The following is a 16,041-nucleotide window of genomic DNA, read 5'->3' as shown; positions in this document are numbered from 1 at the left end:
CAATGGGGAAAAAGTAATTAGGAGCGAGGTGTTTATCTGGAAGACGACTGGGGTGGCAAAATGGAAGCACACGGACAACAAAAAGGAGGGTCAGGAAAGGGAAAAAGGAATAATAAGGTACTCAAAGTAAATGATCAGTGCTACCTGGGGGCACTTGTCAAGCAGCCCTAAGTTTGATCTCTGCAATTGGAGCAGGACAACAAACCAAATCTTGTCCCATAAGGCTCAAGCCTGTTTCTGTGGGTCAGGAGGATCCGGGCAGGGGGCAGGCAGGATGTTTTTCCTGCACAGCAGTGAACCAGCTGGCTGGAGCAAGCCGGAGCTTGTGTAAGGCCAAAATAATACCTTGAAGAGCTGAGAACTGTGCAGGCTACTAAAAAACAAAATAAACAAAAAAACCTCTTCATATAGCAACTGCCGTAGTTTAAACAGACCAGCTTTTCATCGTGATGTGTGAATATAAATAGCATTAGAAATTAAATGAAGTTTTCACAGGGAGGAGGAAAATAATACAGGAATAGAAAAAAAACATACAAACCAAAACAAAGGTAATAACATGTGCAAGTGTTAAGGGGGGGGGAAAGAGTGGGCATAACACATCACTTGAGCACCTAACATGTCCTGTCAGTATAACTCATGAATAGATGCTAAAAGGGGAACGTGGGAGAAAGAAATTCTCTACCTGGCTATTCATCTGTGCTTACGTTTAACAAAAATATAACCATTCAAGCTTCTGATTCTTTAGTTCCTCTTCAAAATAAATCTAAAAGTTCATCCCCGAGGGGTTTTCTCATTACTTATTCTATGTAGTTGCATTTGGACTACATAGCATATTGATATTTGGTAATGCAAGATATAAAATGGGACCATAGCAACAACGACATTTGAGTAAAGAAGAAGAGACATACAAAGATTGTTTCTAAACTGCCACATTAGTTTGGGCGCAAGCCAATACACCAAATTCACCGAGCATTCCCACTACCCATCTATTGGTTGGATCATGTTCTGGCCTGAGTTGCAAGTGAGCCACTCAGCTCACAGGACAAGTCAGTTTGGGCTGAATCACACTTAGTTAACTTTATCCCTGCAGGCATAGACATGACTAGCACCCCACTGCTTTGAGCCAGCTCACCTTGTCCGACATCTAGATATGTTTAAAATGCAAAAAACACAGGTGAATAGCATCCTATGGTATTTTAAATGCTTCTGATATCATTCCTTCTGATTCTGTCTAACTCCTAAGATTTTCAGTCTGATTTATAGGGCAAATAAGTCCTTCCGCACACACTCACAATTTTTCTTCACAGCAGACAACCCATCCCGACTGCCCTACTAATGAGAAAATCCTGTAGAAGAGAAATTCTTTTCTAGCAGCGCATCAATCTACAAGGCAATACAATGCAAACAAACCAGGTAGGCATGCCAGACAGCTCCTAGAGTAGCTAGCAAGTCTGAATTCAGCCTTGCCAAAATAAAAGGTGGATCCAAACAGTGCAAGGCACAAGTCAATGAAACTATAGCACAAATGTTAAACCATGCAGTTACCAGAGGCAGCACAGACAGCCTCCAAAAACACTAGAGACGCACCTCTTAAGTTTTTTTTTCTTTCTTTCTATATGCCTGTGACCGCAAGTAATAAATACAGTCTATGCGACTGTCTTCCCAATGGCTTTTCTCTCACTGCCACTTTTTTTCTCCCTCCAAAGCTCATCTTTGTCTCCCTTTGAGGTTCTTGACTGCTGACACACCTGCAATACCAGAGGCATGATCTACCAAACCTGATTATGCCAGACTTAATAAGAACAATAATGAAATTCAGGGCTTGCTAAGCACCAGTTAGGGAAGGAGCTGAGAAATCACCAGCAAGCTGCATTCCCTAATACAGCCACAAACTGCAACAGGAGACTAAGGCCACTTCTACTAGCCTTCCTTCAGGTGACAAGGAAGGACGCATTCAGATCGGCTCCCCGAGAGCAAGGAGCCTATTCAGATTTCAACACCTCAAGTCCATGAATCTCTTCCAGGCCGGCTCGCTAACCCACTGCCAGCAGGCTCTCCCCACACCTCGCTCACCTCCTCCTCAGCAGGGCCCTCTCCCAGTGCACCTGGGGCTCACCCACCACAGCCCAGCAAGGCATTTTTGCCTCCCTCTCCCTCTCCCCCCCCCCATCACAGGGGCCCACCTGCCCACCCAACCAACCGCCACCTGCAGCGGCTTCTAGAGCCTTCCGCCACTGAGCTGGGGCCGAGGGGCCACACCTGAGGAGCTGCTCCCCTCACGGGGCCGCGAGAGGCAAACCTCCGATTAAACACAACCAGGCTTTTCGCTTGCGCGCTGAAAGCTGCCTCTAGCTAGGGCCTCAAGTCCTCTGCGCAGTTGGTGTACGCTTTGCTCTAATGACTCAGGATAGGCCTGGTGCTTTTCCAAGATTGCAGAAACAGAGCAAAAACAAACAAAAAGGTGCAGATGGGTAACACTATTTATATCCACCAAAGCCTTAGCAACGTGTCCCTGAAGAAAAATATATCGGTCCTTGCGGTTAGAGGTCAGGTTGGCCCACCAGCACCCCATAAACTTCAGGGACATATTTCAAGAGCAAGAAATCACACCGGGCGAGCGGCCCCAGGGAAGGAGGCACACACGAGCGCTGGAGCGTCAGGCTTCAAAACGACACGGGAATGTTGCTCTACTTTAAAACACTCGCTTCTCTCTCGGCGACGCCGGGTCAGACCTCAAGACGGCGGGGGGGGTGAGGGGGGGGGGAAGGTTCCCGCTCTGCCGACAGGAGGCGGCGCGTCTCCGCTGCTGCGCGCGCGCCCCCCGCCCCGCTCCCGCCTCAGCGTCCCCGCGCCGGTTACGGGCGGCGGTTACGGGCGGGGGCGGGGGCGCGAGCCCCCCTTCCCCCCTTCCCCCCCCCCCGGCCGCGCGGGCGCCCCCTGCCGCGCCCCGCCGGAACTGGGTCAGGCCGCCGAAGCGGGGCCGAGGGGGCGGGGCGGGGCCGCGGGTGGAAGGGGCGGGCGCGCTGTGCGCGCGTCGCGGCGTGGTGACGTGACGCGGGGCGTCTGTGCGTCCTGTTCCCGGTCTCGCCCTCGCCGCCCCTCGGCCTGCTCCGGCCCGAGCCGCCCGCCCGCCGCCGCCATGGCGAACGTGGCCGACACCAAGCTGTACGATATCCTGGGCGTGCCGCCCGGGGCCTCCGACAACGAGCTGAAGAAGGTGCGGGGAGGGGGCGGCGGGCAGCGCCCGCCGAGACCGGCGGCGGTGTGGGGGAGGGGCGGGCGCGAGGCCGCGAGGCGGCACCGCCGCCGCCGCGGGGGGGGAGGGGTGGCCCGGCCCGGCCCGGCCCGGCCCGGCCCGGTGTCGGTGAGGGCCCCGGCGAGCGCGGCCCGCCTGCGGCGGCGCGGCTGAGGCCTGCGGCGGGGGAAGGCGCCCGGTGCTGCCTGAGCCGCCGGGCTAGGCCGCGCCGCGGGGCCGCTGGGGCCTGGCGTGCTGGTGGAGCGGGGTAGGCCGCGGGCAGGCCCCCAGGAGAGGGGGGCCGGCGTCAGGGCCCAGCCTTCCCCCCCCGCCCCGGTGCCCCGGCCCGGTGTCGCCAGGGCTCCCCGTTGCCTGTAGGCCCCACCGGGAGACCCCGCGCCTCTCGCCCCCGCAGCCCCGTCTCCCTTCGCCGCCCCGGAGCCATGTTCGCAAGCGGCAGAAGGCTTTTCGGGTGGAAAATCCTAGTGAGGAACCAGTAGATTCTGACTTGGGGCCATTGTTTGAGGCACTTACAAGCCTCGTTAAGGTTCTACTTTGCTCGCTCATTTAGTTCCTTTTAGGCTGAAAGCACTAAGGTAAGACAAAGAAATGAGGTAAAAACTGTAAGCCTGGTTGTCAGTGTAATAATTTATTGCATCCCTTTCACTTCATTCTCTAATATATAAACCACGTTTTCCGAAGGGACGTTGTTATCCTTTTTCACTTGTAAATGGTGGTTAACTAGGCAGTTTACTAGCAGTGACCTGCTTCTGCTGATGGGTGGTGCTGCTATTAACAATTATGTTTTACCCATCATGCATGTGGTAGCCTAATTTGTTCAGGGATAGGCAATCGCAGTGTTGAAATAGTGTTAGAGGTGGTAAGCATGCGGTAAGAAGATACTGCTGTATGTTATTGAATATAATCGAGCAGTGTTTTATTTAACTGAAGTCTGTTAAAAATATCTTGTTTCTTGTAAGAATGAAGAAATGGCAGCAATTGTTTTCTTCCACTGAAGTAACCTGTGCTGCTCAGTATTACTTACATACCAAGGTTAAGTTTAAGGTATTGCAATAGCAAACTTTCCAACTACCTGCAGCAGTGAGAAGTTCAACCGTATCTTACTGTCACTGAGAAATTGTTTGGACGTTGTCTTAACGTCTTAATCGTAACGTCTTAATCTGGTATTTTAATCTGTACAAAAGTATAGAAAAGAGAAAATAAAATAGGTGGAAGATAATAGAAGCTACAGTACAGTGCCAGTATAGATCTTGATTCTGGATCTGTTTCTGGTTAACTGATAATGGTAGCTCAGTGTTAGGCCATGGCCGGTCTTAGGGTTGCTCTAAACTGTTATGCTCCTTAACAAAGACATGAGCTCTCTCCCTTTTTAAAGATTACTAGGCAAACTTCTTTGTACCTGATTTGATAATGTTATAAGAATAGGCTTTTTTCCCCCTCTTGATTAAAAGCCTTAAAATATGCAAAGAAAATCCATTTTTGTTACAGAATACACATGCTTATGTAAGGTTATGTGTTCTTACTGCTAGTAAGACTTGATTTTGTTCTTTACTCTTCTTTGAGTATTTTAGAATATTAGGCTTATAGTATCGATGTTCTATTTTTATTTCATTAGTTGCTTTTTATCGTTGACCTTTTTCCTTGAATCTGTGCACAAGCACTGGGTGTTTCAAGATACATCAGTAAAGAGGAGTGACTGTCAAAAATATTAAAAAAAAAAAAAAGTAATTTTACCTGTTCCAGAACATAATGGGAAGTTGTGATCTCTATGAAGCCCTTTTTGTAAAGCTCCCCTAAAGCTGTGGTTTTTAAAGAGCTAATTTAAGTGTTCGATTAAGCAAGAAAAGAGCTGCTTAAAAAATCCACTGTAAGAACTGGAATGTTTCAGTTTGCAGTCACATTTGTAGGTCGTTGTAGCTAACATGCTTTTGATATGTGCGGTGCAAAAATCAAGGTTTTTTTTTTAATGTTATGTGATTAACTTACTAATATCTATCCTCTGGTTGTTATTGGGGGATGCTGGAGTGGAGTGGGGGGAGAGTTTAGCACTTTACCCTCAAAAACGCCAGAGGAAAAGCTTTTGACTGTCCATCATAACTAACATAAAAGTATCTTCAGTTGCATTTACTTCAGTCCTCCAAATTGGAAGGAGAATAGGTGAAGTACCGCTGTAGGAAAAAAATGATGATGCTGGGAGTTGCAAAGTACCGGTCAAAAAAACATCTTGAAAACTCTCTTTTGGGGATTTGGCTGTATTTATTCCTCCGGCTGCTTTAGAACAATGGAATTGCATCAAATGGACCGGTCTGTGTATTTCTGCATGTGTAACACACATACTTAGTTTAGAGTGAGATGAAATTTTCCTTTATTGATAGGTAAGGAAGAATAAATTGATTATTTATGGGGATCAACTGATAGGGTTGGTTGAGAAGCTATGGCAGCCATTTTGTTGTTAATATATTGCTGAAATTGAGGTGAGGCACAAATGGGTTGAAACTTAGATTGTCTTATTATAGGTTTTGGGTGATTTACATAGTTAAGTAATTTTAATGATATAGTGCGTATTCCAATATATTTTTTCACCTAAGTTAATGAAGAGAAGCAGGAAGATTAATTCTAGCTATTGTGTGGTATAGTTGTGTTTAAATCCAAGAGTGTGTTGTTTGTGCATACAGTAGAATCAGGTATTTCAAATAAAACTTAGATGTATGAGTGATTTCAAAACGCTCTTTTTCTCACTTTGTTTGTTTTATTAAGATTTTCTTACTAAAAAGAAGACCCTACACTGAGTTTCTTGAAAAAGGACAGATTAATCATAATAGAAACTAATTCTGTACTTCTTTCAACTAGGCATACAGAAAGCTGGCCAAGGAATACCACCCTGATAAGAATCCAAATGCAGGGGACAAAGTAAGTTTGCCTTTTTTTTTTTTTTTAAAACTTCTAAAACTTGCTATTGCAATAACATCTAAGGGATCAAATACAGGTGTTGAGGCCCTGCTGTTACAGGTTGTTTGGAAATAATAAGTAATGTGAGATGGAACTCTGCCTTGTCTGCTTCTTCCCAATCTCAAAACCTCCCTACTTACCTCATGACAAAATGAAGCAGTTTGCTGAGGCAAACAGGTTGAGAAAGTCATGCTAAGAGGAAAATTGCCTCTCTTCATCTGCCAAGATGATGTCAACTGGTATTTATATAGGTATTTGAAAAACAAAGAATTAATTTTCCTGATCTTTCTAAGGATTATGCTAACTTGTAAAGTATGTATGTACAGAGGTTTTTGAGGGTGAAGCAGACACTGAAACTGCCACAACATGAAACAAATTACGCATGTGGGAAGGTGGAATTAGATATATATTGTGCTAATAGCAACAAAAAATTCCAATTAAGTTGGGCATTTCAGTTCAGCTGAGTCTTCTTAACAGAACTGAGGTTTTAATGGTTGATAAGAAGTGGATTAACATGACTATGAAATGATACTAATTTGTTTTGTAGACAAACATGTTAATGTGCTTTTGCATAAGACGCCCAGTTGTTAAGCTATTTTAAGTGCTAACAAGTCTTGCAGTCTTTGCTGTTAGTGTGTAATGTTTATTTTTACCTGTTGGCTCCTGCAGTATCGTGTATTCAATTTTCTTCAAATAGGGCCTTGGAGGGAAGGAAAACAGTCTTGTGCTAGGCACAGCAAAGAGCAAGTCAGTGGGATACGTGCGATAATATGTAGTTTTTGTTTTGTTTTTAAATGCGGTAACACAACTAAGGCCAAGTCTGCTTTTAGGTACTTATGAACAGGAGTGGAAAACTGTTCTGTTGTATACCTTATTAATCAAGTGTTGATGTCGGGTAAGAAACAGTAGTGTAATGTTCCCCTGAAGTTCTAAATTATCATGGGCTTTTTTGACTCTGTCCCTCTTCTAGTTCAAAGAAATAAGCTTTGCCTATGAAGTATTGTCAAATCCGGAGAAACGTGAGTTGTATGATAGATATGGAGAACAGGGCCTTCGAGAAGGTAGCGGTGGAAGCAGTGGAATGGACGATATTTTCTCCCACATCTTTGGTGGTGGATTGTTCAATTTCATGGGTGGTCAGAGTAGAAGTCGTAATGGTAGAAGAAGAGGAGAAGATATGATGCATCCGCTCAAGTGAGTATCTTGATACTGCAATTTATATTCACTTTCTGGCTTTGCTGATCAGTAGTACTTGACTTACCTAGTATATGTTCTCGACACGCTCCTCAGTTGAGATGTTCTGCGGTCTGCACCTACTCTTCAGAATTGTGTGTCACAAATAGCCTGGACAGCACTTAAGTTACTTTTCACAATTGCAGATCTACCTAATGCTCTGCTTATGTGGTTAATAGACCATAAAAAACTTGGTTTGTCAGCATCATTTTCCCTAGTTTTACTTCTTAAATAAGCTTGAGAAGTTCTAATCTGAAAATGCATCCAACAACTAAGTATTTACTCATTAGCTGGATTAAGAAAGCCGAGGTGCTAAAGCTCTGGAAAAACTTATTTAGTTGACTTGCATTTGTAGCTTAGTACCAGCTGGAAGTAAATACAAACTGTGCAATTAATAGAAAAGTCTCTCTCTGTCCAAAAAAAAAAAAAAAAAAAACCTGCTTGAACAATAGATCTGATGTTTGATAAGTCTCCACTTGCACACTTGCAGTCATGACTGGCTTTTTGTCTGCTGAGCATCTCCTTTCTAAGTTCTTTGCAAGTTAGGATATACCTTTTCCGTGGTTGGCAAACTTTGCTTAGCAAATCTGTTTACTTTTTTATGCTTGCTTAGTTTAGTAGCTAGTACTGCGTACTATATTATTCATTAGCTTTGTGTCTTCGTAATTATTTGTAAACACTGATGCCAGGCAACCTTTTCTAGCTCAAAATACACTGAGTTAAATTTTCTATCCACTAACTTACAAAGCTTCTTGTACACAAAATGGGTTTAGAAACTTCTATTAATATCTGAAGGTTATTGGAGTTTGCAGGTGGCATTCAAAGGCTTCTGAAAAATTGAAACATGAACAAATGTAAAGAATAAAGTGAGTAGCCTTGGGAACATGGCAACAAAGTACTAACTTGTATTTTTCAGTGGAAGGCCCAGGGTAGTGTTAAATTGAAATGCTCAGTATGTATTCTTATGCATATATGTTATCAACGTTGTCAGGATAGTCTAGGAAGAGGTTTATTTCCCACTTGCCTGGCAGAACTGAAAAATTAGATGCACTGTGTAATAAAACCTAAAACGCTAGATCAGCTTGTTTCCTGTTAAGAAGCACAACTAGTCCTATCTGGTTTCTGCTGATTGAATCTGAAGCTTTTATATGAAATTATGTTAAGGATTATATCTACATGTTCATATAGATGGAATATTTTTGGTGACTGTGAAACCTAAAAGGCTGCTTTAAAGTCTTATTCTAATAGCAGATTGTTTTAGTTTTTTATGAAGATCACCCTTTTTTTTTTTTAATAGTTTGTCCTTGGAAAATATTTTAATTACATGGGGAAAGTAAGTTGTTAAAGCGTTTTCTCCTGGGTTATCATTTATTTTGTAGAGTCTCTTTAGAAGATTTGTATAATGGAAAGACAACTAAACTACAACTTAGCAAGAATGTCCTTTGTAGTGCATGTAATGGGTAAGTTTGCTTATATTTTTGAGTTCTCTGGTTGCTTTGTCAGCATATAGTGTAATGAAGCACCTCATATGTCAGATTTTTATTAGTATTTGACTCACTGGAGCCTATTCTCAGACTAGAAGATTTTTAAACTTGAATGATACTGTTGATGGAACTAGAACTACTCAAGTGCTTTGTTAGGGGGGACTAAGGAGGGGAAGCCTAAATAAAATGGTGGTGCAATTAGGCATGCTAACCTGCTACTGTTGATGTCTTTTTGTCACATGTTTCTGAAAAACTTGTTTTTATGCAACTGCTGCTTTCTATTCTAGGCAGGGTGGGAAGTCTGGAGCCGTTCAGAAATGTAGTGCTTGCCGGGGTAGAGGTGTACGTATCATGATCAGACAGCTGGCTCCTGGAATGGTTCAGCAGATGCAATCTGTATGCTCTGACTGCAATGGAGAAGGTAGGCTAGTTATGCTGTACTGCTACACGCATTCGGTTGGACCTAAATGTTATTTATCTAGAGGAGAAACTGCTACATAGGTTCTGTCATACACTGAATTGCATCTTATCCAGGGAGAGTTTTGATTCCAGCTAGTCACCTGGGTCCCAGTCTGGTTTCAACATGGTGAAATCATGTTACTCGGAACAGCAGCAAAATGTACTGTGTTTAATGTATTGAAAGAAAGCCTAGGAGCTTGAACAGTAGGGATTACTCTTGGGAAACATTTAGATGTGAATATTACTTGTTGATATTACTTGTCCATTAGAGTAAAAGCCAGGATTTTGGTTTTTGAGTGCTTTGTCTTTTTACTGTCTTCTAATATCTAAAAGCAGGTCTATAGATTTCTGATTATAACCTGAACTAAAGCTGGATTTTTAACTTCTAAATACCAAGAAGGTGCCTTTTGCTGAACTGATTATATTTAAGGAAAAGTTCAGTATATGCTTTGTACTTCAGATGTTTCCTTGTTGGATTTTTTTGTAATTTGCAGCATAGTGACCTGTCACTTTGTGGATGATTCTACTCTTGACTGTGCCTGGAAGTTATAAGTTGTATTTTTTGACTCATCAAACACAACAACATTTGTGAAGTGTTTGAACATGTTGTTTTCACGGTTCAAATGTGTAGTTGCAGCTATATCATCATAATGTTGCAATTTGTTTCACGCAAAAGTTGTGTAAGCTGACAAGCTTAATGTCTTAAACCGAGTGCTCCTGCTGGCGGCACTTAAAGCAGTATTGGCAATAAGTGCTGGAATTGTACAGTGCATTTAGCCTAGTATGTTTTGGTTGTTCTTGGACAAAGGCAATAGCTTACTTGAAAAGTAAAGAGCAAATAGAACAGAGAATTTAAGTCATTTTGGATAATAGTCTTGCAATCTGCTGGGAAAGGTAGTTGTCTTGCTAAAGGTGCCTTGCTAAAGGCAATGTGGAAAAACTGTTCAGTTGGGTATAAGTGAAATCCTTTATGTGCCAGGAAATGTTGGATTGTTTCTATAGGAGAATATTCATATTGCTATTGCATGAAGCTGTGATTTTTACCTGCTATCTTACTCCCTTTTTGTATGCAAGACTCTCTCATTTTACTGGCAGTGTATATATAGTACTTTATTCTTTTGGCATTATGCTGGTGTACTGCAAAATGTGGCTCTCAATAAACAAACAGTCCTTTTTTCACTGTTAGCAGAAGTGGAGCTAAGCTTTCTAAATTCAGGAGTATGAAATTCGTATTCTAATTTTTAAGGGAAGGGAGACATGTTAGTTTGTGCATGTGTGTTTGTTTTGTTTTTAAGCTTCACTCCTTTGACTGTTATGCTGAAGGGTGACAGCTATAAAAGGATGGAAAAAGCAGGCTTTTCTGGAGGAGTCTTGCTTCTTTTTGGGTTGAATAGTAAGGGCGCTGGAGTCAAATTCAGTCTTAAAGAACCATAGAAGCCATAGATGCACTTTTGTTTTGCTCTGATGCACTCTGGCTTCTCAAAATCTTTGTTAAGACAGTTTGGCAGCTTATGCGTGTCTTTTGGATTCTGTTTTTTCTTCCCCTTCTCCCAGCTAGGGTACACAGAGTCTGGCTTTCCTCTTGTGAGGAATGCATAAAGGAACATCTGAATAACTAGTTTGCTCACATGTTTTCTTCAGTTTACTTCAAAATGATTTTTCTCAGAGTTGAGTACGATTATCTGAAAAATCTCTGAACTGAAAATTGTCCTTCTTTAGGTGAAGTAATTAATGAAAAAGACCGCTGTAAAAAATGTGAAGGGAAGAAGGTGATCAAAGAAGTAAAAATACTTGAAGTTCATGTAGACAAAGGCATGAAACATGGGCAAAGAATTACATTCAGTGGAGAAGCAGATCAGGCTCCAGGTGTGGAACCAGGAGATATTGTTCTCTTACTCCAAGAAAAGGAGAATGAGGTAATACTTTTGAGTTTATATGTTCAATACTTTTATCCTAATCTTTAATATTAAAAGTGATATAGATGGCTGCTTTTTTTATAGGTGGCTGTTCGTTTTAAAGTAATTGATATAGCTGCAACTCTAGGAGAGGCAATGATGAAATAGCTTTTAATAGAGGTATAGCAAGTAACATTGCTTTTAATTGTGAGCCAAAAAAAAAAAACTTTGCAAGTCTGCTGCCTGGGCACGTGTAAATTCTGGTGCTTCCTTGTGATAATAAAAGGTGGCTTTCTCAGGTAAGCTCAGGGTGACTTTTCTAGGTGTAGACAGTTGAGAGCTGTTCAGGATGTTAACTTGCCTCTGCTTCACTTGTGACATTAACATAAAACACTGTATGTTGCTTTTTAATGTCTTGTGAAATGGCAGGGAACTCCTATTAGAATTCCCAGGTGGTGCTTTCTCTCTCTGCTACTGTGGTTATGGAATTACAACATAGATATCAGCATTCTGTCAGGCCATTATGTTAATGATTTATTTAACAAAATGCTAAAAACTGGATTATTTTATACTGGCTTGTTAAATTTTATGCTTATTGTGTTTGGGAGTATATAAACTGCACTTTTGAAATAAATATTACAAGGTTTTATCTTTATGTTAAACCACTGTACGTGCTGAAGCTTCCCTTAGGGCAGAATTGAGGTGATTGCTTGTGTTTACAAAGCCCAGATATCACTATGATGAAGTAAGAAATAGTTTGGGTGTTAGGCATTGAAAAAATGTTGAATAGAATGGTGGGGGGGGGGGGAGGGCAGGGCAGGACATTGTGTTGTGACTCAAATAGCATTAGGTATGAAATTAAATTCTAGTTGCCCATAAGGCTATAATGTTTGTTATCTGAAAGTTAGGAACCTCTACAAGTTTTTTAAGTTGGTGTTGAGGACTGCTGTTTCGTCAAAATCAATGTTTTATACAGCTCCTTGTATGTTTCTTTATTCTTTCATGTGTAACATGGTTGACACACAGAATCACAGTTGATCTGGACTATGATAAGGGAAAAAGTCTACAGACATATGAAGCAGTCTGAGACATGCATGGCAGCTGAAATTCCAGATCGCAGATACCATCTTTGTCTTCTAATGAACTACGTCCGGTTTTACCGTATTAGCCATTCTGAAAAATAGCGTAGCTGTGTCCTAGTGAGTAAGACTAGACTGGCTTTCAGTGTAGCTTTTAGTATGTTTATAATCCACCTCAAGATGGAAAAGAGGGCAGAAGAGAAGAAATGTTTTGGAGTTATGCCAGTGGACAAAACTTAAATTTACTCTAAATTTGGGAATCCGAAGTGGGATGGCTTAGGGATCACTTAAGACAGCTGTAGACTAGTTGATGAAAACCCTGCTCTATGGACAGAGCTAGCTGAAGCAGATATCTACAACTATTATTTAAACTGTTGAGAAGTGAGGGGTGTTTTTGTACTCAGGGGCAGGGGGAAGTAGTGTCAAACTGCCTTAACTTTTGTTTATAGGTTGTTTGTGGAAGATCTTGAGGGTAGGACAGCGCTGCTGCTGTACAGGGCTTTTTTTTTTCTTTTTCCTAATTTGAACCTTGCCGTTGTAGCATCTACCGTGGCTTGCCTTATCTTTAGGTAGAATTTCCATACAGAGCAAACTTTCCAAGCATGTTAAGTTATATGGGTTAACAGAAGCAGATTAACTTTGTTCAAAGGCTGTTGGCTAGCTTTGACATGGAAAAATTTTAAGAAAAAATAATAATGAATTGCTAGAAGAACTAACTAGTGAGTCTTGTGAAAATATGACTGTAGTACTAGAAAAGACGTCTGTTCCTATCTGTAGGTGTTCCAGCGGGATGGGAATGACTTGCATATGACGCACAAGATAGGGCTTGTTGAAGCACTGTGTGGATTTCAGTTCACTTTTAAGCACCTTGATGGACGTCAAATTGTGGTTAAATATCCTCCTGGAAAAGTAATTGAACCAGGTGAGTTTGACCTGATAAAGACTCCTCTGACCATGCTTTTGTGATTCTTGAGCACTTAATCCCATTCTTATTCTGTTACCTGAACCCAGGCTGGAGAAATTGAGACTTGCATAGTCTAGGATTTGTTCTGAAGTAGCTCTTTCCAGCTTACTTCTGTTTGAATTGCAGGTTGTGTTCGTGTAGTCAGAGGTGAAGGAATGCCACAGTACCGCAATCCTTTTGAGAAGGGGGATCTCTACATTAAATTTGATGTTCAGTTTCCTGAAAATAACTGGATTAGCCCAGAAAAGCTTTCAGTAAGTACTCTTTCAAACATAAATGCAACATTCTTATTTGGCAGTATACAAAGTACTTGTGTTGTACCCTATAGGTTTGCTTTCCAGTATTTGAATTTGGATGCAAGTACAGTTACATTGTTAACATTGTTTATAGGGAACATGTAACTTGAAAATAGCTGTTGGAATGTAAATTTCTGGAACATGCCTTTAAGAGCTGCGCAGATGTTTAAGGGCAGGAGGAAGAATCTTCTTGTAATAACTGCTACTGTGTGATAAGTTTTCAGAGTGTGACTGTATTTACTGATTGTACTTTGGGCGATGATATATGCAGCTGTTGGCTTTCTTTAAGTGACATCTTTCAGTTGATGCGAATACTTGGGATACTTCTAAATGAGTGTGCACTTCAAGGCTTACATCAGCTTAGAGTTCTAAACTGGACCTGCTGTGAGAAAAAAGCTTGAAGTTGCAGGAAACTAGTCACTGTATTTAGCAGTGGCAGATACAGCACTGACTGTACTTCTTTCTTGGGGCAGGAACTTGAAGATCTTCTGCCAGCTAGACCAGAATTTCCCAATGTAATTGGTGATACGGAAGAAGTAGATCTTCAGGAATTTGATACCACTCGTGGTTCAGGTGGTGGCCAGAGACGTGAAGCTTATAACGATAGTTCTGATGAAGAAAGCAGCCATCATGGACCTGGGGTACAGTGTGCCCATCAGTAAACATTTGTCTAAAAAGTTGCACAAGGATTTTCTTTCAATTTTTGCCTGACTTGTTTTCAACAATCCAACTGGATTGTGTAAGTAATCCAGATGAACCAATGGACATCTATTGCTGTATGTGTAACTTTTAAATTGGTCTATAGTATCTACAGAGTGTAATTTAAACTAACCACAAAGCTTACATCTTCATTTTGACTGTGTAGCAGAATAAAGCACTTGAAAGGAAGACGAGACTCCTTTTCACATGGGTTTTAAGTTTGTCCTCGTATCTGTGCTTGATTTTTACCAGTTTTGTGTAGATTTTAAGTTTCATATTTTAAATTCAAATTCTACATTGTAAAGTTTGTGTACAATTTGTCCTGAGGCTTGGTATTTGGCTGCACCTGCATAAGCTGCTACAAGTAGAATATAAGATTTTCATAGCCTGTATCTATCATCTAGATGCATGGTAAATGGGCTTTGCACATAATGGGTTTAGAGCTGACTGGGAACAATGGAAGACTAAATTAGAAGTGGTTGTAAGTTTTTTCTACCATCTTGTGAACGGTTTCTGAAATTAAATAAAAGCAGTTGGTGTATAATATATTTCTTTTGCCTTGTAACTTTACTTTTCCAGTGGTTTTAACTACTGCTCTGCACCAAGTGATTGTATGTAGGGGTAGACATTTATATAAACGTAAGGAGGCTGAAGCTGCTTTTTAAAAGCAGGTCACAGGTAGATAAAGAATTTAGTATGCTGCATGCAAGGTAGTCTTTTCTTGAAATGGGATATGATGGGCATGGGGAAGGCTACAGCCATGTTCCTTTTATATGAAGAAAATACTGGGAGATCTGAGTGCAGTCGGAAGATATCAAAATCTTCTAAATGAAGATGATTAATTCCCCCAAACAATGGTGTCTTTTAATCTTTGACTAAAATCGAAGTCTAGTTCAGCCTGATTTCCTAGAAGAATGCTTTCATTTTTAAATTACATCTTTGCCAAAATGAGCATGATGCTTGGCCATTTGTGGTTGCATTAAAGTATTTTGTGAAGAGATGAGCATTTTCCTTGATAAAAGTTTTTTGCTTGGAAACATATTCAACGTAGCTGTTTTTGTTAGAATCTGTTTTCAGCAGTTTGTGTTCAAGTGTTTTTTGTGTTCTAACTACTAAGATCTCGAGTTACCATGTTCCTGTTTCTTTTTTACATGCTCTTAATTGGTAAGATATCACAACTAAGCAAAATCTAAGCCTTCCATAATGATGGAGTACAGTCGCTTATCTAAGCTTTGTTAGTTCTCGTTATGGTGATGAGAAACTGCATGAACTTTATAGTTGGTCAGCTGCTTCTTATTTTTCTTCCTCCTCCTGTAGAGGAGAGGAAATTAGAAGAAGCCTCTACTTTTCTTTACAAATCTGAAGCATGTAACTTGTTTAACGGTGCTCAGATAGTTGTTGACCCTCTTTACTGGTTAGAGGGACAAGCTCCAAAGGCCTCTGTGTACTTGGGTAGGCATTGACATTTGAGATTGGATTCCAAAACAAGAATGCTCAGTGACAAAGCTGAAGCAAGAATGAATCCTGTTAGACCTATATGTCAATACTGACTTTTTATGCTGTGTGGCATTTCCATCTGGTAACTCTTTATTTTGTTTAGTAAATCTTGCATTGCTTTTCATAAAGCCATGGTTATATACTGATCCCTCTGATGGTTCATTTTACCAAGAAGTCAGTTGTCTTAACTTGTAATGCTTAAACAGTAATACACTTGTCTGACTTTAGGA

The 16,041-nt window shown here is 41.3% G+C and overlaps 1 protein-coding gene and 1 long non-coding RNA gene across 4 annotated transcripts in view; one reads left to right on the top strand and one right to left on the bottom strand.

Moving 5' to 3' along the window:
* Positions 1-2,839, bottom strand: part of LOC138068462 (uncharacterized) — a 115,742-nt gene extending 112,903 nt beyond the window's left edge. For 2 of the 3 annotated variants that reach the window (XR_011143284.1, XR_011143286.1), the window contains exon 1: positions 2,611-2,839. This is a non-coding gene — a long non-coding RNA (uncharacterized lncRNA). Of the gene's footprint in view, positions 1-2,259; positions 2,397-2,610 lie in introns of those variants that run through there. The other variant, XR_011143283.1, reaches the window with a different exon arrangement.
* A 151-nt stretch (positions 2,840-2,990) lies between these two features.
* On the top strand, positions 2,991-14,862 carry DNAJA2 (DnaJ heat shock protein family (Hsp40) member A2). The gene is made up of 9 exons (XM_068955965.1): positions 2,991-3,217; positions 6,107-6,166; positions 7,176-7,399; positions 8,818-8,898; positions 9,210-9,343; positions 11,101-11,297; positions 13,133-13,277; positions 13,446-13,573; positions 14,089-14,862. Exons 1-9 carry the CDS (start codon positions 3,140-3,142, stop codon positions 14,275-14,277), a joined length of 1,236 nt encoding a protein of 411 aa, XP_068812066.1. The 5' UTR covers positions 2,991-3,139; the 3' UTR covers positions 14,278-14,862.
* The last annotated feature ends 1,179 nt before the right edge of the window (positions 14,863-16,041 follow it).

Source organism: Struthio camelus, chromosome 10 (assembly GCF_040807025.1).
Source record: "Struthio camelus isolate bStrCam1 chromosome 10, bStrCam1.hap1, whole genome shotgun sequence".
Classification (NCBI taxonomy): Eukaryota; Metazoa; Chordata; class Aves; order Struthioniformes; family Struthionidae; genus Struthio; species Struthio camelus.
This window is presented reverse-complemented; position numbering and strand designations above follow the sequence as displayed.